Genomic DNA, 27,037 nt, shown 5'->3' on the forward strand with positions numbered 1-27,037 from the left:
TAATTTTCTCAGCTACGGCTTTGAGTATTTTGATGTGTCTACCACATTAATAAACCATGTTTATTTAGGTTTCAGATATTCAGAGCATTAATTGCGATGTGTGTTTGTTGAGTCATTGTTCGGTATTCATTTTCTGTTGTTCTATACCTTATTGTATAATACTTCATATATTCTGATCTCTCTACTGTCAAACCATCCATTTTGATTACAATTGTTTCATGTTCTGCATTACATTTGTGCTGTGCCCTTAAACTCTTTTTGCACATCAACTCCTACAGCTGTGTCAGCACAGCAGTGTTTAATGTGCTGTCCATTTCTCTGCTGGTGCTGCAGCCAGGAACTCAGGCCTGTGTAAAATATCATGCAGACTGCGCTTATGTTTCTGCCGCAATACATAACACGAGCTAGCTACGTATCCTACTCACATTCTGTCAGTCATTTCGAGACATTCCTTCTCTTTTTTTTTTTTTTTTGGCCCACCACCACCCCCTACAACATATTCCAGGTGTTCCCCTTGTGCATACACACCCACCCAATTTATACTTCCTATATACAGATAATAGTAATACTAAAAAGTAGAAATAATGGTGCTGCAGATATTTAGTCTGCCCCTTCGCCCTACCCACAGCCAGCCCACCCCGCCACCATGTGTTAAACATACTGTACAGTGCCGTGAAAATGTATTGCCCTTTCCTGATTTAATCTGTTAGCCTATTGTATATTTGTCACACTAAATGGTTTGATCTTTAGACAAATGTAATGTAATATTAGACAAAGGGAACCTGAGTAAAAGCAAAACACATTTTTAAAAGAATTATTTCATTTATTTAATGGAAGAAAAGTTATCAAATACCCATATCACTCATTTAAAAAATAATTGCTCCAGTTAGTCACAAAGGACAACGAAAGCAGCCTCGCAAACGACAGGTTAGAGCGTTACCTATTCAATACCGGAAGAAATCCACTTCACTGAGGCTGCTGCGTCAGTGGAGCACTGAAGTGCCCTGGAGGCTCAGTTTTGATCAGTTCTGACTAATCGAATTTTGAGCCACTATAGATATAAGAGATTGGAGACGAGTCCATAGACTTCCTGTTATAAAAAGGTATGAAAATGTAATATTTCCCAAAAACATCTGGACCAAAACAATCATTGTCTCACAAACTAGTACACATAATTAAATTGGATTTTTTTTTTTTTAATTGACCAATCAAGTTTTCATGGATTGTCAAACCAGTTTAGCTTTTTATATTTAAGCAGAGAGTTTTAGCTTAAATGTATCTCTGATTTAAGTAAATGGGCAGAAATAGTATAAAAACATATTTTATATTAACTGTATAAAAACAAGTTCTTATACAGACGTCGGGCAGAAAAAGCTCTTTCGCACACAGCACGCATACTTCCGGGTGCTTCACTGCCTGGCCCCTCCCACCCTAACTTTCAATCTCGCGAGATTTCACGAATAGGTCAGTGTCGGATTCCAGTGGATAGAGGGAAGAGGGTGAGAGAGGGGCGCTTGGGTGAGTTTGTAAATACTTTACGGACTAGTGACAAAACACACGGTTGTAAATCATCCAGAATATGAGCAGAGAGGCTCCGCAAGTATCAGTGAGGTATTAGTGGGACAATGACAGCCTCATGATGTTTCTCAGTCGCGGTCACAAGCTAACATTAGCTAGTTAGCTAGCTAGCTTGTTATGTTTTCAACTCCGCTCTGTCGATTTTGGCTCTGTCTTTTTCCATTTCGCTTTTTTTAACCTAGTGACGTCTTTTGGAATATGACTTGCGAGACAGTTATGTAGATTTTTGACGCTAGGAAAGGGGCTCTTCAAGCATGGTGAATGGCTGTTGGGTTTGTTGTGGCACATTTGCCATTGCACGGGGCCTTCTGGGTTGAAGCATTTGGTGAAGGGGGAAATTCCAACCATTGATAGGCACTTCGAGGACCCAGTTATAGTCAACTGTGAGTCACTATTGACAGGTACACGTCCAATGAGCAGGTGGTGTTTCGCTGTTCTTCTGTAATAAGACCAATCAGGAAGAAAAATAGGCGGATGTTGAGTGGATTAGGGCAGGGTCATGGTGGTCCTGACACATTCTAGTGGGCTGCTAGCTAGCTACTAGGTAGCTATTAGAAACGAGCTACCATTAGTTAATTTGTTCGTTAACGTTATATAGATTGTTAGCATGCACGTTAGCTAACGGAAGTAGAATTAATTTCGCGATGCCACTGAAACTTTAAAATAAGTTCTTCCGAAGAGAATTTATTCACCACAATCCTCACAGGTGACATTAACCTTTAAGCGATTTTTGTATGTGTTACTGGCGAGTTTGGTTTTCCTATTATCCTCAGCGGTAAATCTAGCCCTACTTTGAATGCTTTTGTTAAATTGGACCACTATATATCATTTACCACCAGACTTGCAATGCATAGGCCATAATTTGCACGCAATCAGTTGGATTCTATTAGTATTATTCTTCTTCTTATTATTATTCTTATTATTATTGTGATGATGATGAGGCAGTCACCCATATCCAAATCGAATTCCAGTGCACAAATACATTCTCATTCAAGTTTATGAAAGTTTAGCCTGTCAGACATTTTTGGTTAAAACTGTTTAGTAACATTGCATAACTATCAGTATAGAAATCCTGAATAGATGTCTCCCCTTTCTTTTTTCAATAAATTTAATTCAGTTCACTTAAGTTTTAATTGTACAGCACTTTTTACAGACATACTGTCTCAAAGATGCTTCACAGTGGAAATACAAAAGAAATTCGAGCAAAAAAACATGATCTGCTACTTGGTCAAGGATGCAAGAGTAAGCCTACAACTTCTGCTTTTTTTTTTTTACATCAGTTACGTTTCAAGTACGCTGAAAAACATGGGGGACGATCGGCCTTTTGTGTGCACTGCCCCAGGCTGTGGACAGGTAAGTACCTGCTCTCAACTTTGGTCCTGGAGCTGTCCACGTGTGTGTGTGCGTGCGTGCGTGCGTGCGTGCGTGCGTGCGTGCGTGCGTGCGTGCGTGCGTGTGAATCACCAGCCTCTGCAAAACACTCTTAGACCTCATAACTTAAGTTTACTTGTTTATTTGAGGAGGTTCTTGTGTGTAACGTTTTGTTCCGGTGATGTCTGGTTTAGTGCGCTTACTTTAATTTTTCTGGCTCTGCTGTGCCTTCTATATATATTTTTAAGATAAACAAGAAAATAAGATTACATACTTTCAACAAGAGCCAGTGCTAAGGATACAGAGCTGACGATCTGGATAAAACATTGATAATCTGTGGTTAAAACTTCTTGTCATCATTTCAACACAGTGTCAATAATGTACAGTGAAATTGTACTGTGATCTGGGTGGGTATTTAAGGTAGTGGATGCATCAAACCTTGCCTTACAAGAGACATACCCTCAGCTGGGTAGAATCATCCATATTTGGAGAGAGACATGACTTGTTCAATTTTGTTTTCTAATTTGTTTTCAATGTAAATTTTCTAATGGGGAAAATAATCTGTTATTTAAATGGAGAGCGTCATTTACTTTTTTGATGGCCAGTTGGTAGAAAAGCTACCGTCTTGAGTTAAAGTGAGCCTTTTCAAACGTTATATTGCCTTTCTTTAATCGAGCAAATGCTCTCCTCCAGAGCAGTTTAGAATGAAAGAGAATGTAAGTGTGTCCATCTGAGCTATATGAGCAACAGTATCAGACCTGGTTAACAGCATTTCTTAGGCCATGCAAGTGTATGTGCATCATCACCAACCACTAAATGGAAGTTAAGTTACAGTGACAAGAAAAAGTATTGACTGATTGCCTGATTTTCTCTGTTATTGCTTATTTGTCACACTGAATGGTTTCAGATCTTTAGACAAAATGTAATATTTGACAGCGTGAACCTGAGTAAACGTAAAGTACGTTTTAAAAATTATTATTTAATTTTTTTAATGAATGGCCAAAAGTGTGTTAACACCTGACATCCAACATCTCGTCCATAATTACGGGCATTAATATGGAGTCGGTCCACCCTTTGCTGCTATAACAACCTCCGCTCTTCTGGGAAGGCTTTATGCTAGACGTTAGAGCATTGCTGCAATGATTTGCTTCCATTCAGCCAGAAGAGCATCAGTGAAGGTGGGCAATTAGGCCTGGGTCACAGGTGGCTTTTTAATTGATCCCAAAGGTGTTTGATTGGGTTGAGGTCAGGGCTCTGTGCAGGCCAGTCATGTTCTTCCACATCGTTCTCAACAAAATCATTTCTATATGGACCTTGCTGTGTGGGGGCATGGTCATGCTGAAACGGAAAAGGGCCTCCCCCAAACTGTTGGGGAAGCACAGATTTGCCTTCACTGGAACTAAGGGGCCTAGCCCAAACCATGAAATATAGCCCCAGATCACGGGATGTCCAGCTACTTTTGGTCATATAGTGTACCTTGTACAAAACAAGTTCTCTTGTATATCCTACCTTATGCTTTAAAGCACCAGAGACAGACCTGCCTATTCAGCTCTATTTCTTTGAATACAAAGTTTGTTGTTGTGACATCCCTAACGCTATTGGATACGACATGTATAAATACATGCTGCATGTAAATGCTTTCTTAGGCTATTGGTGATCAAGTCAAGTCGTATTTGTGGTTTTGTTTGATAATTTGTAGCTACTGGTCATGTAAAAATTGTGGGTGATTTACTTGGTTTCACAGGAAATTTGCATTTGACCAATCAGAGAAGTACAGGACTGCTAGCTCCACCCAGTAGTTCCTGGTACCTTTTTTTGCTACCTCTGGAAGGGTAGCAAAATTTAGTTCTGAGAACTTTACACCGTACACTTCTGCTGGCAGTAATCATGGTTTCATGGCATTGGACGGTACAGCAGTGGAAAAGGGGGCTGTGCGTGAGGAAAAAGTGCTCGGGAGTGAGAGTGGGAGAGAAGGGGGGATACACAGATGCCACTTAGTGGCAGAGCAGAAGGGTCTAATGGTGTTTAAAGGTAGACGGAAGCTAGCTGTCCAGTAGGCCTCGTGGTGGCTGAGCAGAGGGATCTGATGGTGTTTAAGGGTAGACTGAATCTAGCTGTCCAGTAGGCCTCGTGGTGGCTGAGCAGAGGGGTCTGATGGTGTTTAAGGGTAGACTGAAGCTAGCTGTCCAGTAGGCCCTGTGGTGGCAGAGCAGAGGGGTCTGATGGTGTTTAAAGGTAGACTGAAGTTAGCTGTCCAGTAGGCCCCGTGGTGGCTGAGCAGAGGGGTCTGATGGTGTTTAAAGGTAGACTGAAGCTAGCTGTCCAGTAGGCCCTGTGGTGGCAGAGCAGAGGGGTCTGATGGTGTTTAAAGGTAGACTGAAGTTAGCTGTCCAGTAGGCCCCGTGGTGGCTGAGCAGAGGGGTCTGATGGTGTTTAAAGGTAGACTGAAGTTAGCTGTCCAGTAGGCCCTGTGGTGGCTGAGCAGAGGGGTCTGATGGTGTTTAAGGGTAGACTGAAGCTAGCTGTCCAGTAGCCCCTGTGGTTTCTGAGCAGAGGGGTCTGATGGTGTTTAAAGGTAGACTGAAGCTAGCTGTCCAGTAGGCCCCGTGGTGGCTGAGCAGAGGGGTCTGATGGTGTTTAAGGGTAGACTGAACCTAGCTGTCCCGTAGGCCAGCGTGGTGTCTGAGCAGAGGGGTCTGATGGTGTTTAAGGGTAGACTGAAGCTAGCTATCCAGTAGTCCCTGTGGTGGCAGAGCAGAGGGGTCTGATGGTGTTTAAGGGTAGACTGAAGCTAGCTGTCCAGTAGTCCTTGTGGTGGCAGAGCAGAGGGGTCTGATTGTGTTTAAAGGTAGACTGAAGCTAGCTGTCCAGTAGTCCCTGTGGTGGCAGAGCAGAGGGGTCTGATGGTGTTTAAAGGTAGACTGAGGCTAGCTGTCCAGTAGGCCAGTGCAGTTTTAAACTTGGTGTGAGCTGCAGCTGGGAGGCAGTGAGGTGCGATGAGGAAGAGTGTGACGTGAGCGTACTCAGGAACGTTGTGCGGCTGTGTTCTTGAGCAGGGGCACTTATTCCTTAAACAGCATTAAAACCTTGTCAGAATTTAATTTCCCAGTTCAGTCTGCACAGATAGGCAAATACGGTGTAGGTTAATGATAATACAGTAGAATCCACTTAATCGCATATTGCATTATCGCGTAATTCGTGTATTTGCATAGAATCACCATATCTCAAAACATTTCCCACTCATTCCTTTTTATAGAGAGTGCGTGTTTGCATAAACCATTGGAGCATATTTTGGATATTGTCATGGAATTATGTTCAATTACATCACACAATGATCTATAAATATACGTTATGTTGGCAGGTGCGGTATAAACAAACCGACAATTGCCTCATAAAGACACAAAGCCGCAAAAGACATTTCAGTGTAGGAAAAACCTGATCATATCCCATTAAAAAAATCTGAAACATGTTTGACCTTTGACTAGATTTTCTGGTTGAAAAGAAAATTAGCTGAATGTTAGCTGAATATTCAGCTTGGCTGAATATTCATTCACTTGAATAGGGTCTGTCCACTTAGATTACAAAGTGCCATCATTCATACAAGGCTTTGCAAGGAAGCATAATGATGAGCATCAGTCCATCTACGCTCATCAGTCGCCAGAAATAGATATAGTCTGAATCTGATAAGCTCTGTCTGGTTGAGCTTGGTGTTTCCTATGTCACGGTCTAGGTGTTTGTGTTTGCTGACAATGAATATCAGAGCTGGTCGTGTTACGTAAAATTGTTAGCCTATATGTTGCTTATTACTCGTTATTGCTTTTAAAAAAGCAATGTCTTGTATTCCTGTATTACGTTAGAATAATGGTAAGGCGTTGTATTACTTTATTCTAATGCCACTAAGCCCATTTGACCTTACTTATTAGTTGAAATTGTGTTCAAGTATTTTATAGATCGCTGCTACTCAAATCATGGCCCTCGAGGTCCAACACCTGCTGGGTTTTTACCCTCCCTTTACCTGGGAGTCAGGTGTGAATACGGTCTGGCCAATCGAGAGCACTAATTGTTCAGTTAAATACCTGGGAGAGAAGAAGACCAGGGCCGGATTTGGATTCAGGGTCCAGATTTGAGTATCCATGATTGTAATAACTTTTTAGCAACTGGCAAATAGCCTAGGCCATTCCCTATTATCAAGTGGACGTTTCGCCAGTGATAACAGACAAAACAGACACACAGAACTGTTGTTTTTAATTCATTTTCTTAAACTCCTTCAGCTCAGCACCTCTTGACAATTTCAAATGTAACCAGAAACAGAAGAGATCTATACAAATATCCAAATAACCAATATGGTCACTTAAAATTTTTTTTCTCCCCTTCCTCAGTTAATCTCAAGTAATTAGAGTACTTCTAAAAGCAAAATGTTGGACGTGCCTCCACAGTTTCAAAGTCTGCGTATAATATGCGACTGTGGGTTTTATTTTTTTAAGTCTTGAAAAAATCTGAAGTGGCGTGTTGCAATTTTTTGGGCTTGTTTAAAAAAAACTGGACCTGGTTTTTCCACATTTCTGGTTTGTGGACACACATTTATGGACAGTAACTAGCTTGCTTAGATATTGTACCCCCCCGCCCCACCCCCCGGCGCTCACTTCTTCCTGTTTTGTTTTCCTTTTAAAAATCTGTACTCCTCAAAGAAAACATCAAAGGGGCAGTTAACCCAAAAGTGAAATGGAGGTGTGTCTCCATGAATATGTCCATCCAGATAACTTGTCATATTTCAGCGAAGCTCTCTAGATATTCTATAAATTTTGTTTTCTGACCTCAAACCATTTTATCAAAATGGTAGCCCTGGAGGCCCAGCTCACCATTTAGGCTAACTCCTGCTTTCTGAACGTTTTCTTTTGGCCTTTTTCTTTTTCTCTTTCCGTCTCTTTCTCACTGACGTTATTCGTTTTGCTCTTTTTTTCTCTCTCAGAGGTTCACCAATGAGGACCACCTCGCCGTCCACAAACACAAGCACGAGATGACCCTGAAGTTCGGACCCGCCCGGACCGACTCAGTCATCATAGCAGGCGAGTCCTGGTCCCCTCTCTCTTCCCTTTCAGACTGACCCCCCATGCGGGTATGCTGGGTGCTTTTGTGAAGGGATCGTCAAATCAAAATTGTTTTTCTTACATTTTATTTTGTGCAAGAGCATGATCTGTGTAAGATTCCTTTTTGGAAGCTATAGTGTAGATGCCTACAAATTATGCACCTTTCTGGAATGTGTTTTAAAAAAACAAATTTTAGGTCATACAAATTTGTATTTTTTTCAGAAAAGGGTTAATGACCGACCAGCCTAGACTGATACACATAAAACATTTTAGATTTAGATTTCAGTTTACTTACGTGGTCAAAATGAACTTTGTTTACTTAGTAGCACTAGTGCTCCTAAACTCAAATGTTTAGGAGCACCAGCAACGATTTAGGAGCACCCACCAAAATTCCAGAAGCACCAGCAATTTTATATTGATTTAGTTGTCTTTTCTGAGTAGATGTCTCTTCGTTTTAAAAGAAGCTCTGACTAGTGAGCAAAATAAAGTGACAGCCTTTGCAGCTGTATGTTTTGAACGCGATATGCACCCATTCACATTGGTCAGCCCCAGTGAGGTAGGCTCTACTTGGGTTACACTAGATGTGATTCTACCTTAGCGTGATGGATACGGGGCTCCACGATGACGTAGGGTATTGGCTACTCTGCATTGGCTACTCAGGGGTGTGGTCTAATCACCATGTAGCCAATAGGGGCTGCTTGTCTATCAGCATTAGTTGAATGTCACCTTGTTCGGTCAAAAATAATAAGAAAAATAGCATTTAAATTTTTGTTTACATTTTTATTATTAAAAAATAAATCACACTAGGGCAGAGCCCTCTGGGCATGGCCCCATTGCACCATGGGGGTTGTGCTGGGGTGTGCTACACCAGTGAACCTGCTGTGCTTAATAACTAGCCTACTCGATTGGAATTAATCCAGTATAGATGGATCTGTATGTGGTGAGCCTCATCCGTGTGAAACTCGAATGACTCTCCATAGTACCATTTCCAAGTTATATGAGGTGAGGATAGAATTTGAAATTTAATTTACATAACTGTAATTGTAGTGTAGGCTAATAGAACTGATCACAATCAACCAGTCCATCACATAAGCCATGTTGGTAGATTGCATGTCTTTTTTAAAAAAATGCATCAGTTAAAATTCATATTCTTCCCGTTTTTATCCCCCTTCCCTGTGGCTTCCGACTGCCCGACTGGTAGGCTACCCTTGATTGACGTGAAATGTGGCCAATCTGCTGCTGAGGACTTTGTTACAATAAGTACGCCTATTCATGGTATAGATACGATTGTGCACTCAAAACGTTGTGGTATGGTCGCGTAAATGTCCAATATTGCGTGACAGTTACACAATAACTTTGCCAACGCAATTTGGCCTATATTTCTATGTGATGGTAAACCTTTCTAATGTGTTTCATATGCCGCAGGACAGTCGTGGTGGTGAAATTATAAAACTGGTCCATTTTAGGCAGGGCATTTTTCTTTCAATAGCTGAATGTTGATGGTGTTTTAAATCTAAAAACTGGGATATTTCTTTGTTCAGATATGATTCTGGTCTAATGATTTTACTTTTATGCCAATACAGGTACAATTCTACTTGATTTTCTAAATAGGCACTGAAAAATGCAGTTAAGCTTTGCCCTATAATAGATATATTAGATATATTATATATATTACACTGCTCTGCTCAAAACAGAAAACATTGCATAGCAGTTGCACACAATATTATTAAGTAACCTCAAAAAATAAATCTTTGTAATTATTAAAAAAAAAAAAAAAAACAAGGTTGTTGCATTTACGTAATAAAATTATGGACAGTGGACCTGCTTCACCTTCATTTCGGATGTAGTCTGCAAGGACACAGTTAAATATATGTGACATTTTCAACTTAATCAGTTTGTCACAGCCAACTTATTAATATTGCGTGAAATCGCTGTCCCAACGATAAATTTTTTTGTGTGTAGAAACGACGTTGCGAAATCTGCTAGTTTAGTAAGCGAGCTGTGGACCGGTAATGTCTTGTCGGAGTAATCGATGGGAGACACGCACTGGTTTGCAGTGAATTTGCGGGTCGCCGCCTCACCTGGTCTGACGTCTGCGTTGCGTTTGAACTGTTGATTTGGCGGCACTGTGCTGATGTGTGTGGCTGAGCCAGTCCAGAACGTTCCGGAATGTGACCGTGTTCCGCGCGTCCTTCCAGACCAGACGCCCACGCCCACCCGCTTCCTGAAGAACTGCGAGGAGGTGGGCCTCTTCAGCGAGCTGGCCAGCTCCTTCGAGCAGGAGTTCCGCAAGGAGGACGATGACAACAACAACAACAGCAGCAGGACGGCCAAAAACTCGGTGAGCCAGCGACATCGGTGGTGGATAGGCTTTTTTTTCTGGTTTGGAGATGACTGTACAGATAACGTTATGCACTTCCAATGAGTGGGTGAAGCAGAACTGAGATACTTGCCACTGTTGCCCCAGGCGTGCTGTTTGGCGGGGGGGCGTGGTCCAAGCCTGGATCTCTGCTTTGTGACAAATGCTCTTTGTAAAATACACTATACAAATAAAATGTAATTGAACTGAGATACACTTGCCTGCTCTCACACTTTCTCTAACAGTTAATGAACAGAACAAGAAAATAATAAGAATATTGAAAATGAGATAAGTGTCAGGAAAGAAGAGTTCAGGTCTAATTAATGGAAAGACGCGTGTTCATGATGAGTCTGTCTCTGAAGCGTCTCTGATTGGCTGTTCCCCAGTCTTCGGCCGTGCAGACTCCCTCTGACGTCAGGGTGAAGCGGGAGGCGTCGGTGGAGCTGGACTCCTCCCCTCCGAACAGCCCCAACTCCGTCTCCAGCATGTCCGACTCGGAGAGCAGCGAGCCCACGGTAACAACGATGTGGATGTCCAGACGTCTCAGTTAGCACCCTGTTTAGCTTTAATAGAAATATCTCAGTTAGCACCCTGTTTAGCTTTAATAGCAACATCTTAATTAGCACCCTGTTTAGCTTTAATAGAAACGTCTTAATTAGCACCCTGTTTAGCTTTAATAGCAACGTCTTAATTAGCACCCTGTTTAGCTTTAATAGAAACATCTTAATTAGCACCCTGTTTAGCTTCAATAGAAACGTCTTAATGAGCACCCTGTTTAGCTTTAATAGAAACGTCTTAATGAGCACCCTATTTAGCTTTAATAGCAACGTCTTAATTAGCACCCTGTTTAGCTTTAATAGAAACGTCTTAATTAGCACCCTGTTTAGCTTTAATAGAAACGTCTTAATGAGCACCCTGTTTAGCTTTAATAGAAACGTCTTAATTAGCACCCTGTTTAGCTTTAATAGAAACGTCTTAATGAGCACCCTGTTTAGCTTTAATAGAAACGTCTTAATTAGCACCCTGTTTAGCTTTAATAGAAACGTCTTAATGAGCACCCTGTTTAGCTTTAATAGAAACGTCTTAATGAGCACCCTGTTTAGTTTGAACCAGCATAAGCAGTCTTTTCATCTCTTTGAGGTCAGTAGCTAATGGAATGATTTTGATGTTTTTGTGAGTTGGGTCTCTTTAGCAGTTTTTGGCGTGCAGAATAATTTCTGCCGAAGTGTCTGTACGTTGGTCTCATGTTAAACGGCTGTTAGTATTTCACGGGGCGCTGCCTGTTTTTCCGTTTGGTCTCTGAGGTCAGTCTTGGTGAGGAAGTGCACAGCTTTATCGCTGTGGTAACTGTGAGCGGGAAGTGGCGGGCACTCACTGCGCTGTGTTGGTAGCAGGTCCCCCAGCCGCCGCCCGCGCTCAGCTCGGCGCCCACGCCCACCATCGTGCGGCCCGGCTCCCTGCCCCTCCACCTGGGCTACGACCCCCTGCACCCCACCCTGCCCTCGCCCACGTCCGTCATCACGCAAGCCCCGCCCTCCAACCGCCAGCTGGGGTGAGTACTGACGGAGAGCAGCGCCCGGAGCCTCTGCTCATCTCTCCTGATACACGTGCACACTGACACACGCACACACACACACAGACACACGCACACACACACACTGACACACGCACACACACACATGCAGGATAACGCACACGTGCACACTGACACACGCACACACACACACACACACATGCAGGATCACGCACACGTGCACACAGACACACGCACACACACACATGCAGGATCACGCACACGTGCACACTGACACACGCACACACACACACACACACATGCAGGATAACGCACACGTGCACGCTAACACACACACACACACACATGCAGGATAACGCAAACGTGCACACTGACACACGCACACACACACACACACACACACATGCAAGATAGCTTCGTTGGGCTGTGGTGGAATATCAGCCCCCAGTTAAGCAGCTGCTGCAGTTTGCCTGGGAGGGGTCTGTACAGCCTGCGCTTCTCCCTCCTGATTGGATGCCTCTCTCTCTCTCTCCAGGTCCCCCACGGGCCCATACCCAATGATGATGCACCTCCCCAACGGTCAGACCGTCCCTCTCCTGCCCAGCCCGGGCCAGATGGCTTCAGTCATATCAGTAAGCGCCGGAACCGCCTCCACCTTCTCCACGCACCTGCACTAACAGTCACATTCAGACTTCTGTCTCTTACCCACGTACAGAACCATACAGGTAACACAGCAATGCACAGTGCCAGATTATAGGACGAGGTCGATTCTGGGAGCTATGTCAAATGTGTCATGCTAGTGTTCAGTCGCTAGCGCAGGGGACCCCAAACCTCGTCCTGGGGAGCCAGGGGTTAGGAACAGGTTTATTCCCCAGAGACCTGTTGAGCTGAGGTGTAATTAATCTGTTTTTTTGCGCAACGTGTCGATTAACGCAGTAGAACCTGAGAGACGCAGACCCGTTGGGAAACGGGGTAGTTGAGAAGATGGAATTGTTTGTGAAATTAAATTTATCAATATTTATTTCAGTCATTTATTGATCACCTGCATTCGTCTAGCCTTTTTGACGGGCTTATATTTTAGCTTTAGGTCTTTTTAATAATTTAACCAGCAGTCATGAAGGTTTGCGAGCAGGATCCCATCAGAACATTCGTTTTTTTGAACACGCAGCATTAATATGAGGCATCATAAGTCCGCAGTTTACGTCGGTTAAAAATGCCTCGCCTTCTCAAAAGCGAGAACATTACGAGCTGTGAGATCTACGGTAGCTTTTGTATTACGTTACACCGTTCCCTCAGAAACTTGCTCTCTGCCCACTCAGAAGAGACGGACTCAGCACGCAGTTACTGAGGGCGACGTGTATTTCCAGTTCATCGGTGGAAAGAGTCGCTGTCTTCGCTCTCGCGCTCCCTTTTTTTAACGCTCGACAGCACAGATCTTTTATGTCTTGTGTAAAAAAAAAAGCGGCTGATTGGCCGAGCCATTTCTGGGGCTCCGTGCCCTTGTCGAGCTGGCGGCTCAGCCTGTGACGCGTGTGAAACCGTGCGTGGGCGGAGCCTCCGGCGCGGTGGGCATGTCGCGGTTTGAGATTCGCTGAGCGTGTGTTTTCCTCCCCCCCCCGCAGCTCGCTCGTCCGCTCTGCATGGTGCCCAACGTTCCCGGCATTCCCGGCCCCCCGTTGGGCGGAGTCAGCAGCGGCTCCTCCTCCCCCTCCGGATACAGCGCTCACTCCGACGCCAAGATGGTAAGCTTTGCGTCGCAAATCTTTTTTTTTTTGACCCTATATTTTATCAAAATTTTTATTTAAACTCCGCTGGGCTTGTTGATCTCCCTCTGCACCCCCTTCCTGCCGGCGTCAGGAGGAGAGAGGACACACGCAAGGACTCCTTAGATTCACGTGACGCCTGTTCTCGCGATTTTCTGATTATATGCCGCCGGTGTTGTTGGAGGTCAGCGTATTCTCCCTCTGTGCGTCTGCAGTACCAGCGGTGGCCTCTGGAAGGCGATGAGATCAGTCATTCCCCAGGGCCAATTTTTGCCTCTCCAATGCAGACCTCTGTCCTCAGCCAGCAAGGGAGATTATCATTGTGTGTCAGAGAGAGAATCACTGGGTTTCAGGGAGATTATCACACTGTGTGCAGCAAGACTGTTGGTTTCAATTAGATTCTGATGTTCTTTGACAACGACAACGGTGACTTGGGGTGAATGCCATTTTTGACGGAGTCGCGTCGTTCAGAAAAACGTCAGTGACAGAACGGTTACGCAGCCGCGGACTGGAGCGTTTGTCGGCCGAGAGACCGTTGCCCTGGTGACAGAGTGTGCTGCTTCTCCCTCACAGAGGCTGAAGGCGGCGCTGTCCCAGCAGGCCGCGGGCGTTCTGAACGGTGCCGGCGGCGGTGGCGGCATGGCGGTGGGCTCCAGCCCCATGGTCTCCCAGAGGCAGGAGCAGGGCCAGCTGCTCTCCCAGCACCCAGACACGCCCTCTCCCGCGCAGCCCCAGGTAGAGCCCCACCCCCTCCCCCACCCCCATTACACAGAACGTGCTGCTCCCCTTCTGCAGCGGAAGAGCGGCCTCCAGGAGCCACCTCACTGTGGACGGATATGCTAGGGCTCTGCTCACAGTTATCAGCATGGCTGCATGTCTTAACTGAACACATCAGCAGCGCATGTCATGTTGTTTATAGTTACCAATGAGGTGGTCTTCCAAATGCAGATGTTTAAGTGCCAAAACTAAAGCGAATCAATCATAAACGTCGCATTTTTATTTGTTTATAATGTATTATGTGGAAGCTCATTGAACTTCAGAGACTTTTTAAAATCGTATTTCTTTGTTGTTCTTGGATGGAATTTTATGGTTCGTTTAAATTTCCCAATAAGCAGCTGTTGATTTGTGCCTCAATGGTATCTTATTTGATTTTTAAAAAACTTAATTGAAGTTTGCATCCCCATGTGCATCAGGATGTGTGCTGCATTGTGAAGCAGTTGCCTATGCTCAGCCCTAATAGGAGATGCTCTTCTCAACATTTAGGGGCTCGGTACTGCCCCCTGCTGTTCAGAATCGCAGTAGCACTTCTGGTTATCTCAATCACATGCATGGGTGGCAGTACTGTATGGTTCAGTACAACATTACAGTACAGTATGGAATAATTTGACTTTTTCCAGACCCGTTTTATACCAACCTGGGACTGACCTTTCCTTACCATAACCGTGCCATCCTTCACCCTCCCTCTTGACTGTACCACCCGTTGGTCTGTGGGCAAATACATCTAGCCTGCTTGTGACATGCCATAAAATGAATGAAGCTGAATCTCCCAGAGTATCCCATCTCTAACTATGAAGTTGATGTTTAACTGCCTGTATGGTTTCTTGGGGGTGGAGCCAGATTCAGGGAGTTGACATCAAAATTATTGCAGTTTTGCTGGAGGATATCAGTGGCTGTTGTGGTCGTGGACGTATGTATCCAGGAAGGGGACCCGTCTTGTCCCGAGTGTCTCTTCGCCGTCATCTGACGCCTGATTGATGGATGGCTAGCCTGTGATAATGCTCTGAGAGCTTGGCCACAGCCACTGGTCAACCTCAGTGGGTGGATACTGAGGTTTGAGTGAATGCGCTTTCCTCCTCTTCTGTCCGCTGAGACGCAGTGCCTCTCGCCGGACCTCTAAAAGGGGCTGTTATGTAGAGTGTACTGGGGCCCTTCCACCCGTACTACAGCTGCAGTGCTGGAGCTCCTTTCAGGAGGCATCTCGCTCTGGTTGTTCATCTCTTCTGTGAAGTTAAAGTCAGGGCAATGGTTTTTTTAAGGTGTGGATCTGATTATGCGTTTATATAGGGTCATGGGGTCACTGCTTTGTAAAGCTGGAGGTGTCAGCCTTGGTCTTGGTGTGCGGCACAGGTTCTGCTGGGGTAGGTTGCAATTTGGACTCAATTGGCCTGCGAGTCCAATTGAGTCCAGGGGTTTTTCTCAATGTCTGTACTTCTGCGCTCTTGCGGTGTCGTGAACTCGTGTGACATCATGTTTAACAGCCCAAGTCCTGTAAACCAAGAACGCATAGAAGCAAGAGCGGTTAAAGATCCAGGAGAGTGGTCTTGGTTCCCCTCAAATGTCGAGTCTGCATCCGATGAATCCTTGCCCAACGAGAACGGACCGAATATCCCAGCATTCATTGCGCGATGGCAGATGAGACGGGCCAAGCTCACAATTCATTTTTTGTTTTTGTTTTCTCATTTCACTTATAAATGTTTTGAAAAGCCTACTAAGAATGAAAATGAGGTGAGAAATATATGTTATAATATAAAACGTTCAATTCGAATTGGAGAACTCATAGAGTTTAGTTTGTTATCTTGGAGACCAACTCAGGGCCAGAGGATAGTATTACGTGTTAGCCGAGCCGAATTACACTTTTTTAAGTTTTCATTTCACCAATAAATGTGATTAAAATCTTCTACGAACGAAAGAAAGAGGCAAGAAATAGGTGTTAAAATAGCTGTATTTTTACTCATTTTAAATATAGCTTCTTTGAGTAAGTATCAGCTTGTAGCCAGTACTGGCCTGTGTTGTGATGTGGGGTGCATCAACGGAGGCAATCGGAGTTGTGTGCTGTAGCAAACGCTGACTTGATGTTGTTAGCTGATACAGAGCAATTTTAAATGATTGGAATGGCTCGGCTAACTTGTTTTTGGCGCTAGCTTGACTGCAGCGAGTTAGCCAAGCCTGCCCTTGTTGCTGTAAGCGCTAGGTAGATTTGTGTCGGTATAGAAAGTAATTGTGAATGAAGCCACCGACATGTATTAACTAGCTGGAGAACAGCGGATGAAAGAGACGTTTGTTTCACTTTCATAGGCTTTACAATTAACGTTAGTCTACAATTGAAATAAAACTATACCCCCAAACCAATGTAAAGCAGCCTTTGAAAGAAACTAGAATACACCGAGGACGGTGACTGTCAGGTAGCGTAACCACACGTCACAAGCACGCATGGTATCTCAAATACATATAACAGCGTTCTTTCTTCTGTGAGCTTGCAAGTGCGGCCTCTCACAAGAACAGACTTCACAAGATCGCAAGTCCGGAGTTCGCGTTCTCGGCATTGAGAAACACTCCAGGACTTCTGCTTTGGACGTTTCATTTCCCTGTGCCTCTGAGCGTAATCACAGATTCTGTAGACTGGCCGGACAGTGTGCCGAATCGTTGACGGGACCCTCTCTCCCCTCCCAGGTGTCCCCGGCCCAGCCCACCGGGGGGCGGCGGCGGCGGGCGGCGGAGGACGACCCGGACGAGCGGCGGCAGCGCTTCCTGGAGAGGAACCGGGCGGCCGCCTCGCGGTGCCGGCAGAAGCGCAAGGTGTGGGTCGGCGCTCTGGAGAAGAAGGCCGAGGAGCTCACCTCCATGAACGTCAATCTGTCCGTGAGTACCTCTCTCACACTCTCTCTCTCTCTCGCTCTCTTTCTTTTTCACTCACTCACTCACTCACTCACTCTCTCTCTTTTTTTTCTCTCTCTCTCAAAATCTCTCCCTCCTCTCTCTCTCGCTCACTCTATCTCACTCACTCACTCACTCTCTGTCACTCACTCTGTCGCTCTCTCTCTCTTTCTCTCTCACTCACTGTCTCTCACTAGAGAACAGTTCTGACCGATACTTAATTCACAGTTACTGAGTGACTACACAAAACAATGTTCAGTTAACCAAGAAAAGAGGCAACTGAAACAATGCAGAAAATTATACGTTTATCTGAATACCACAAGTAGAATTTGCAACAACACTGAATAGATGCACTCTGCCACTTAAATACTCTTAGAATTAGCAATACAATAGTGCGATACTTAAATTAGTTACCGCAAGGTCCGTTGTATCAGGGGTGAGCTACAGCGGATATCTAGAAAACTCATCAGATCTCAGCGATACTGTCTGGATGGCACTCTGGGTAAATTTAAGTTTTTAAGTTTTATTTCATTTTTTGGTGAACTGCCCCTTTAAAAAAAAGGGGACCTTAAGTTATGTTACCGTGGACCGAAGACCCCACCGGTCCCCTCTCATCGCTCTGTGTTTTAACCTGTGCTGTGCCGCTCTGTCCGTCAGAACGAAGTGTCCCTGCTGCGGAATGAGGTGACCCATCTGAAACAGCTGCTGCTGGCCCACAAGGACTGCCCCGTGACCGCTTTACAGAAGAAGGCCGCCTACCTAGGTGAGAGCTGTCAATCAAGCCGTCGGGCCTGTTGGGGTTTTACCGTTCAGCCGCTTGAGGACTGACTCTCGGACACTGGCGGTCTGTGGGTCACGCACTGCCAAAATGACCTGTGGGCTGTTTTACTGACTAAAGCCCCTTTATTTCCCTATCGGTGGAGTAAACACTGAAAATTCAGATGACTCTTCACCAGACCCCCCCTCATGTTTTTTGCATGTTTGCATTCACTGGCTAAATAATGAATTTCTATTTCTGTGAATCTGGTGGATTTATGGACCTGGCACAATGGAACCAAATACATATTGCTGAATAAAACCAAAATGTTTTCCGTGTGTACTTCAAAAGAAAACTCTGAATCTATCATTCACCAAAGCTGCTGTTGAGGAGATCTAGCTGGCCAGTAATTTTCCAGGGTATCTTTCTGACAAGGTTGCATGTGTGTACTGTGCGATTGTAGTCTTGAGTGTATTTGCAATAACATAAGATGGCAAAGGAAAGTAATGATGGGATTTGTGTTCCTACAGTCAGCTGCCAGTCATTGACTCGCTTGAACCCGTCAAAAACGTTTGGCTCTCTGAAAGCAAAACACAATGGTTGGTTGAACACAATGCTTGGGGCACAGGAGACAGTAAACACCACAGATTCTTTAGTCTCACTCAGCACTGTGCGCTTAACATTGTGAGTGCTGTTTGCCTTCCCTTGGAGGAGACAAAATTAATTGGGGTGCCTCTTATGTGAGTCTATGATGGGGGAGTTCATGAAAGTACTTTCAGAGGTGACTGTAGTATGTTAATGATCTGCATACAGATTGTATACGGATGGATTATTCTTCATGAAGTGACTGATATTAGTACTTGGGGTTACTGGTTACAGTGGGGAAAATGCAGGAAAATAATGAGCTACATTAGAATCACAGATGCTGTTAAATGGAAGCAGCACAGACATGGCGGATAGGCGAGATCCGTATCTGTGAGATGATCTGGACTACAAATGGCCATGACTACAAATACAAAACTTTATTGACCACACGTTGGAAATTTGCCTTTGGCTTCTCTATAAAAGACATAAGAGAAACATACAAAGTACAAAATACAGTTTTGAAAGTCGATCCAAAAAGTACCGTTGCTGTATTTTTGGATTGTCTTTTTTTGGGGGGAGCCCAGAAAACCTGTCTGACTCGGCTTCTTCTGCTCCCCCGCAGGAGAGGAGAGCCCCAAAGACCCGACGGAGCCCAAGGGGTCCCCGGCCCCCGTCATCCAGCACAGCTCCCAGGCCCCCAGCCCCGCAGGACGGGCCAACGGGCTGAGCCAGCGCGCCCCCGCCGAGGTGGTGGCCATGTCCGTGCTGGCCGGGATGGGCGGGCAGCGGTCCGAGGGGGGCGGGGCCTCCCAGGTCATCGTGGCGCCGCAGTCGCAGCCCTCCACCAGATGATGCCGGGGGGGGCGCCCCCGTGGAACTGCTTTTAAAAAAATAAAATAAAATGAAATAAAAATGACTCGCCGGAGGGGGGGGCGGGACGGACGCTGCGAGAAGGAGGCGGGGTCTCCCTGCGTCGCGCCGCGACAGGGCCCCCGCCTCGTCTTTTAAGCGTCCGACCCCTGCTCCCACGCTCCCGACCCTCTTTGGCTTCCAGATTCGCGGGAGTGTCGAACTGAACTGAGAATCGAGAAATTCCTTTTCACCATGCCATTGACTATGTGGGCTGTACTATTACCCCCCCTTCCCCCTCCCCCCTCCCCAAGCGGTCCTCCTGACCCAACTACGACCCCTAGTACCCAACCTCACGATGACTGCATCCTCTGTCCCAGCAATGTACTCTGATACGCGCACGCACGCACACGCCTGTGGGTAGCAGACGACTGTATCGTTTTTTTTTTTTTGTCCTGTTGGTTTTGACTGTTAGACGAGCAGCGTTCGATTTCCTACGTCAGCAAGCCCTCCCCCACGGAAACGTGATTTTGGGAATGGCTTTTGGAAACGTGGTTTTGGGAATGGTTTTGGAAATGATGGTGGTGTTCAAAGCTTTCGTTTCCTAAGATCCTTCAAAAGAATGTCCGGCCGAGATGAACAGACGAGTGAAAAAACAGTCCTTTCTTGTGACGCAGTTAAAAACCATATCCATTGTTTCATATCGGCACCCTCAGTGTGTGTGTATGCATGTATGTGCATATATATACACGGATATACATATATACAGTACACACATGCGTACATACATGTGTTTATGTAAAGATCAGTATATACCACTATATGCAGATGCAGTCAGATGCACTAATGCCTGGTTTTTTTTAAACATGCTTTACTTTTTAGCTTATTAACAGTTGGGAGTTCCTATGTGTGAATGTAGCTGTGTGTTTAGAGGCTAATTTTTGGTTTTATATAAAATTGCACGGCCATGACATCACTGTCATCAGTGCTATTAAACTGGTGCAGTTCCCTTTAGGTTTTAATTGGCTAAAATTGCATGGCAGGAGCATCCATTTATTTCAGGAGTGATCCCATTTCTGGAAACATTTTTTATCCCTCTTGGACTGAACGTGAAACGTCTGCTTAGGCGTCGCTACTGCAAGTGTCGGTAGTTGCAAAGCTGGAAGGGTTGGAATCTTCTAGAATCTGGTGTGTTCTGTCTCGTAACGATGTGGACCTGAAGCAGAGGGGTCGAGTTAGCTCTCCAGTGCCAGTGAGGCTTGATCAACAGGTGCTGGGGTTGGGATGAAAACCAAGCAGGTGCCGCTCCTTCAGGGAGGTAGTTCTTGTGCTGCTGCTCTCTCTGATCCTGTCCTCATTTCATTGGATTTGCAGCAGATTTGCCACACAGCGCACGGCTGTGTTCTCTGTTCTCTGCCCCGTAACATTCGTGCTTTTGTCTTTTGGGTAGGAGTACCCAACTTTAGTCCCTGTAACATTTGTGCTTTTGTCTTTCGGGTAGGAGTACCCAACTTTAGTCCCTGTAACATTCGCGCTTTTGTCTTTTGGGTAGGAGTACCCAACTTTAGTCCGAGCGGGCCGCCGGGTATGCTTGTTTCTGTCGTCTCTCGGCACTGAACCAGTCGACTAAAGAAGGTTATTAGACATTTCACTCGCTTTGCCCTGTTTCTTGGGTCAGGATTCAAGGAGGACAACAGCAGGCCCTGCAGATATCCAGGACCAGGGTTTGGGACCCATTTCGTTGGGCCTGTGTGTCCAGCTTTGGCCTCTTGTGAGCTGCTTATCCCTCCCTTCTATTCTTCTGACTATTGCGGTTTATAGCATAAAGCCAATTCACAAATCTCCACCATTTTAAGGATAGGTAGCATTAGGTAGGAAATTGTATTATTTTGAAAACTTGAGTTCAAGGGAGGCTTAGGGGGTTTGTGACATCACTTCCTGTTGTCACCCCATTTCCTGTGGCATCTTGTGTATTATTTATTGGGGTGAGTGACTGTGTAACTGGGGGGGGGGGGGGGGGGGAGGAGGGGGGGGTTCCCTTGTTTCAGTGGCTCATTCTCGATATCATTAGATCACTGAGCTAAAGACCAAGGTACCTAGCCAAGGGAACCAATCGCGCACTTGTTTTTGCTCACAGGTAATTACTTGAGCTTCTGCTGCAAACTATCATTCGTGCCTCTAAACTGAAACCTTCGCTTCATTTTGCATATATGCCTACTTAGCTGCTAGCTGCATTATGATGGTAGCTTGCATTTTAGCTGACTTACCTTAGCTCATCTGGCTAGTGTTGGATAGTAACACCTGTGCGTTAGATTGATGAAATATTAACTTTCATTAAATTTCATTGTAAAAAAATTATCAATTACATTTTAAATCTTAGCAGACATTTCATTTTATATACTGTATCTGCGATTACATTATGACAGTTTAGCTACACATTTACATACATATTTCTTAATTTGAAATCTTTTTAAAAACAGATTCCCCATGTGTTGACATTGTTGGAATTTTCAAGCCAGTCTTTTCTCACTTTGTGAAGCAGACTGTTTGAAATACCACGATGGCTAGTTGGTAAATTATATACAAAGATTAGCTGACCTCAATAGTTTGTACTACATAAAAAATAGAATGTTTGGTATATGCAGGCTACCTGTATTGCCTTACTAACTAGCTAATACCATTTTATCTTGCGGGTCCTGGAACTTGCAGGGCTAGCTAGCTTGCTAACCTACATAGTTTGAGTTCGCTTGCTAGCATATTCAGAAGATATAATCTGTTGAAGCATTAGCTAGGAAGCTAACTACTCACAGACTAGCCATCCTCCCTTTGAGGAAGCTGATGTGCTTTTTAGCCGGCTGTCAGTCTTTTTAGCATTGCAGTTTATTCTCTGTAATTCTGCATTAGTACACACAGTTTAAGCCATCTAGCAGTACTCCAGGGGTACTGCTGTGAATAAATGTGACTCATTCATTCTATACCAGTGTTCAATTTAAATTTTAAAGAAAAATGGTCATTGCTTTTTTTTAAAATATACTTAAACTAAAATTGTGCTTCTCAACAATGACGAAAGAATTACAGCAATGTCTGGCCTTGACTATTTGGCCAACTTTTAATCAAGGTGCATGTTGTGTTAGTCTACATGACCCAGTTAGGTTAGGTATTATTGTAGCTTTCTTGCTAGCTATCTACTATAACTATGCTTCCTGTTGTGCAGGCTTGTCAAGTGTAGCCTACTCGGAAAAACCTTTTAAATTTAGAGTACAAAAATGCTGTGAAAGGTCCTCTTACATATGTTTAATACAAACTAACGTGCACCTAGTTCAATTTTTTTTTTTTTTAATCTTTTTATTTTTTACACAAAATCTCCCAGCAGCCTCCTTGAATTGCAGGATGAATCACAGAAAGGCAGATTAACTTTTTTTTTTTAACCTGGAAAATGTCAGACCTAGGCAAGGTGTAATCAACGCTTAACGAATGTTTGTGATCAAATGCATGTTAGCCCTCATTGTACATGTTTGTGTGGTACATGTAGTATGTCATGTAAATGTATCAAAAGAGTGCCTGTGCCTCTCAACATTGAGAGGAGGAAATCAAATTAACTGAGACATGGTTTGGCGATGGTTGCCAGTTAGGCCAGGTGTAACTAAATGGGTTTGCTCAGCTGTATACAGGTGTATATGTACTTATGTACTTACAGGGTACTGTCAGTAAGGAGAGGGTCTGTGTGGAGTTGTTAATGTCCTGTGAAAAACCGAGCCTTCGGCTGCTATGAAACATGTTACAGGTTGCGTGCAGGGATCCATCCCTGCTGTTTGCCTGCACGGAACAGAAACGGAACAGTCTATAGCAGTGGTCTCCAACCCTGGTCCTGGAGGGCTACGGGGTCTGCTGGTTTTTGTTTTCACCTTAAAATCAGCACCCAACTGAGACCCAAGACACCAGGTGAGCTGTGTTAACTGTGTAATCAACTGCTCTAATTTATTCATGAAGTGCAGAGTCAGTATGAAAACCAGCAGACCCTGTAGCTATCCAGGACCAGGGTTGGAGACCACTGGTCTATAGTCTAGTCTTCTGTCCTTCTGTGCTGTTGGAGGAATATGTAATCAGTTTGTCAAATTTTACTGCCCCATGGATTTCGGGGCTCCACGTCTCTGCATGTTCTCTCCTGGTTTGATTCGAATGTTTGTCCATTAGCCCTGATTTGCTTGATGTTGCCTTTATAACACTATTTCTACCTTTGTCACACGCAAAGACACTCATGCACACACCGTAACGTCTTGTGTAGGTATAAAAGAAGCTCAATCTGCCTAAGAAAGTCCTACTTGTACTAGTACCCATTAGGACTCCCAAGTTTATTTCTGTAGTTTATTTTTAAGCCGCAAATAATTTGTTTCGTTTAATTTTGTTGGTACATGTAGACAGAACCATCGTGAGGAAAGGCATACAATAAGAAAAAAAATACTACATTTGTATAGGCCTCTGAAAGATTGGAAAACTACCCTCTCATTCAATTGTGATTTTCCTTCATGCATCCACTGGGAACTTGAAACTTCCTTGGTTTCACTGCCGGCTTAACTAGACTGTGATGTCATCCCTCCCCCTGTGACACACCTGTACTGGACTGGACTGAGGAGGAGGAGGATGAGGAAGGCCCACAGACACGCTTCCGTAGAGGATCACCCCCCCCCCCCCCCCCATAACAGTCTCTGTCCAAGCACTGCTCAGAAATATAACATGGACTTTGTTTTTTATTCATCACCCATTACGAGCATCATGTGTTGTGGTCGACACACATTGTGGCCACTGTATAGATGGCACCAGAAGTAGTCTGGAATGCAGTGGCATATCTCGACTTTGTCGACGTTTGTCCAGGACCTTGCTTCCGGACGGTTCTTTCCCCGGCAACTCGGCTTCAGTGTATAACCAGTGGAGCCCCCATTGTGCCTGTACCTTGATGGCATTCCCTCGAGTAAGCCAGTTAAATGCAAAACAATGAATATTCCTTATTCAGCTTTTCAAGTTCGTAATAGTCATTGACTTTTTAAAATCTTTGTTCTTGAATAGCTATTGTTAGAACAATGGAAATACCATGTTTTATTAACGCTTCACTTGTATGTTTTTGGCTGTAATTAATTTTTTTTTGTTTGTTTTTTTTTTTTTCATTTCGGGAGGGCATCCACTTTCTTCCTTAAGATTGTTCTAGTTTCCTAATATATTAAAATGTGACTGAAAACGGGTCTGATTGTTCCTTAAGGTTTTATGTTGATGTATATGTCTGTACAAATGGTCCAGATTCTCTGTTCTGTTTGTGGTCTCCTCAATGCACCATTTTCTCTTCTTTTGCACCGTTTCTCACTTAATATGACTCGCATCACTTTTTATCTGTAACAGACGGTGGTAAGGTACAGTGCCTTCGGAAAGTATTCAGACCCCTTCACTTTTTCCACATTTTGTTACGTTACAGCCTCATTAGAAAATTGATTAAAATCATTTTTATTCTCATCGGGGATTATACAATCAATCGGGTGTAGGAGGTGACTTTTTAGTTAGATGTAGAGAGCACCAAAGCAGGTGCAACCCAACCGACCTTTAGTTGGGTATCTTTGTAATTCGCCACACGATCTGCGCAGCCACTGTGACAGAGCTGAACTGCTTGCGCAGTTGGCCCAGGTAGGCTAGTCAGAGTGCTTCATGAACCAGAAGATTCACCAGTGTACAGCTGTGTATGGCTTTCAACTCCGTTCTGTTAAGTGCGTAGCATTAGAGTGATGCACATTTGCAAAGGTCAAAACCTACACTTGTTACAGGCACCACATCCATTCTTGTTGGTTGTGCATCAGGTCATCTTGAGCTCTCCCATTCTCACCGGAAACTTAACAAAATGCTCATATTAGGAAGATGGGAGGAACATATTTTATTTATTTATTATTGATTGATTGATTGCTCCAGTCACATTCCAGTACAGGCTAATGATGTAATTGAGCTCATCTGCTGTCAATCAACCAATTGCCCAACCCTAAGTGATCCACCCTATATAAGCCACCTCCACAAGTTTTTTTTTTTTTTTTTTTGTGTGTGTGTCTGTGAGTTGTTACTTGAATAAGCTATTGAATGGTTAAAGCTGCTTTGTGTTTAGAGTATGTTTACCTGAATCCTCCCCGGCACCCGACCCACGCCTGACCCAGTGATACTATGGCACCCTCAAGATCCACGAATGTGCAGCACTTCATCATGCCGGAGGAACCTGAGGGAAACTTCAACGTTCTTTGCGAACACTGCAGCAAGAGCATATCATGTTAAATGAGGGCTCTCTCTAATCTGCATGCACATACAAAGGATCGTATGCCCATGTGTGGCATTGTTGATCTCTGAACTATAAAAAATATTTGAATGTATCTCTGGGCAGGATTTAATCGCTTTGCGATATGCTGGTGTTATGTTTGATTGATCACCTGCGAGCGGCACTTGATTTTAATGAAATCAGCCCGACTGCTTCCGTTCTGGGGATATCAGGCGATCAATCCAGCATATCACCAAGCATATTAAGTCTGGGCCTTTGCCTGTTTCCTTTATTGCCCTGAATACACTCACAGCATACCTATACAGGACAGCAGACTGGAACCTACTCAGGCCCCTGTATCTTTACAATATCATGACCAAATTTCAGCTCATCCATTTGAATGGACAAGGATCGTCTTGAGTTCAGGTGGAATGACTCATTTATTTTACATTTATGGTCAATTAAAGGAATACTTCACTTGATGAAAATAATAATGATGATAATACCACGAAACATTCCCAGAACTGTCCGTCATTCTATGCACACAAGCTGCCCTCATGTGTGGCCTCTGTCTGGAATCCTGTGTCCTTCTCTGCACCAATCAATCTGTGCATTGTATTTAGCACCAAAAACCGGCTCTTGGAAAAACTCGGCAAGTTTATTGACAGCGGGTAACATGATGTCTTTTCCTGCAATTTGCTTTTTCCTGATCTCCTCTGGCCTGGGGGTTCCTAATCTCCTGTGGCCTGGGGGTTCCTAATCTCCTGTGGCCTGGGGGTTTCTAATCTCCTGTGGCCTGGGGGTTTCTAATCTCCTGTGGCCTGGGGGATAGCGAGTGAAATTGGGTGAGTGAATCCGAAAACCACTTGCACTCCTCGCAGGTATTCATCTCGGTGAGCGGCACATGCACGACTTACTGGGATAAGTTTAGCCAAGCTCTGTCCCTCATGTCGGAAGGTTCTGGGTTCAAATCCCAGCCGGGCCTTTCTGTGTGGATTGTGCATGTTGTCCCCGTGTCCATGTGGGTTTCCTCTGGGGACTCCGGTTTCCTCCCACAGTCCAAAGACATGCAGGTTAGCAGAATTGGAGAGTCTAAATTGCCCTTTGGTATGAATGTGTGAGTATGGTGTGTGTGCTCTGCGATGGATGAGCAACCTGCCAAGAGTGTATTCCTGCCTCTTGTCCAGTGTATCCTGGGATAGGCTCCAGCACCTTCTACA

The 27,037-nt window shown here is 44.5% G+C and overlaps 1 protein-coding gene across 3 annotated transcripts; it reads left to right on the forward strand.

Annotated features, from left to right (window-relative positions):
- The first annotated feature begins 1,432 nt into the window (after positions 1 to 1,432).
- LOC118211341 (cyclic AMP-dependent transcription factor ATF-7-like) lies at positions 1,433 to 23,124 on the forward strand. Of its 3 annotated transcripts, none has more exons than XM_035388491.1 (12): positions 1,433 to 1,518; positions 2,859 to 2,931; positions 7,919 to 8,015; positions 10,235 to 10,377; positions 10,782 to 10,910; positions 11,787 to 11,947; positions 12,465 to 12,561; positions 13,552 to 13,671; positions 14,266 to 14,427; positions 17,143 to 17,331; positions 18,004 to 18,109; positions 19,311 to 23,124. In XM_035388491.1, exons 2-12 carry the CDS (start codon positions 2,884 to 2,886, stop codon positions 19,538 to 19,540), a joined length of 1,482 nt encoding a protein of 493 aa, XP_035244382.1. In that variant the 5' UTR covers positions 1,433 to 1,518; positions 2,859 to 2,883; the 3' UTR covers positions 19,541 to 23,124. The 3 variants fall into 3 exon arrangements, with proteins under 3 accessions (XP_035244382.1, XP_035244383.1, XP_035244384.1); XM_035388492.1 differs by having other exon boundaries at positions 11,790 to 11,947; XM_035388493.1 differs by lacking the exon at positions 14,266 to 14,427.
- Positions 23,125 to 27,037: the final 3,913 nt, after the last annotated feature.

Source organism: Anguilla anguilla, chromosome 13, assembly GCF_013347855.1.
Source record: "Anguilla anguilla isolate fAngAng1 chromosome 13, fAngAng1.pri, whole genome shotgun sequence".
Lineage (NCBI taxonomy): Eukaryota > Metazoa > Chordata > Actinopteri > Anguilliformes > Anguillidae > Anguilla > Anguilla anguilla.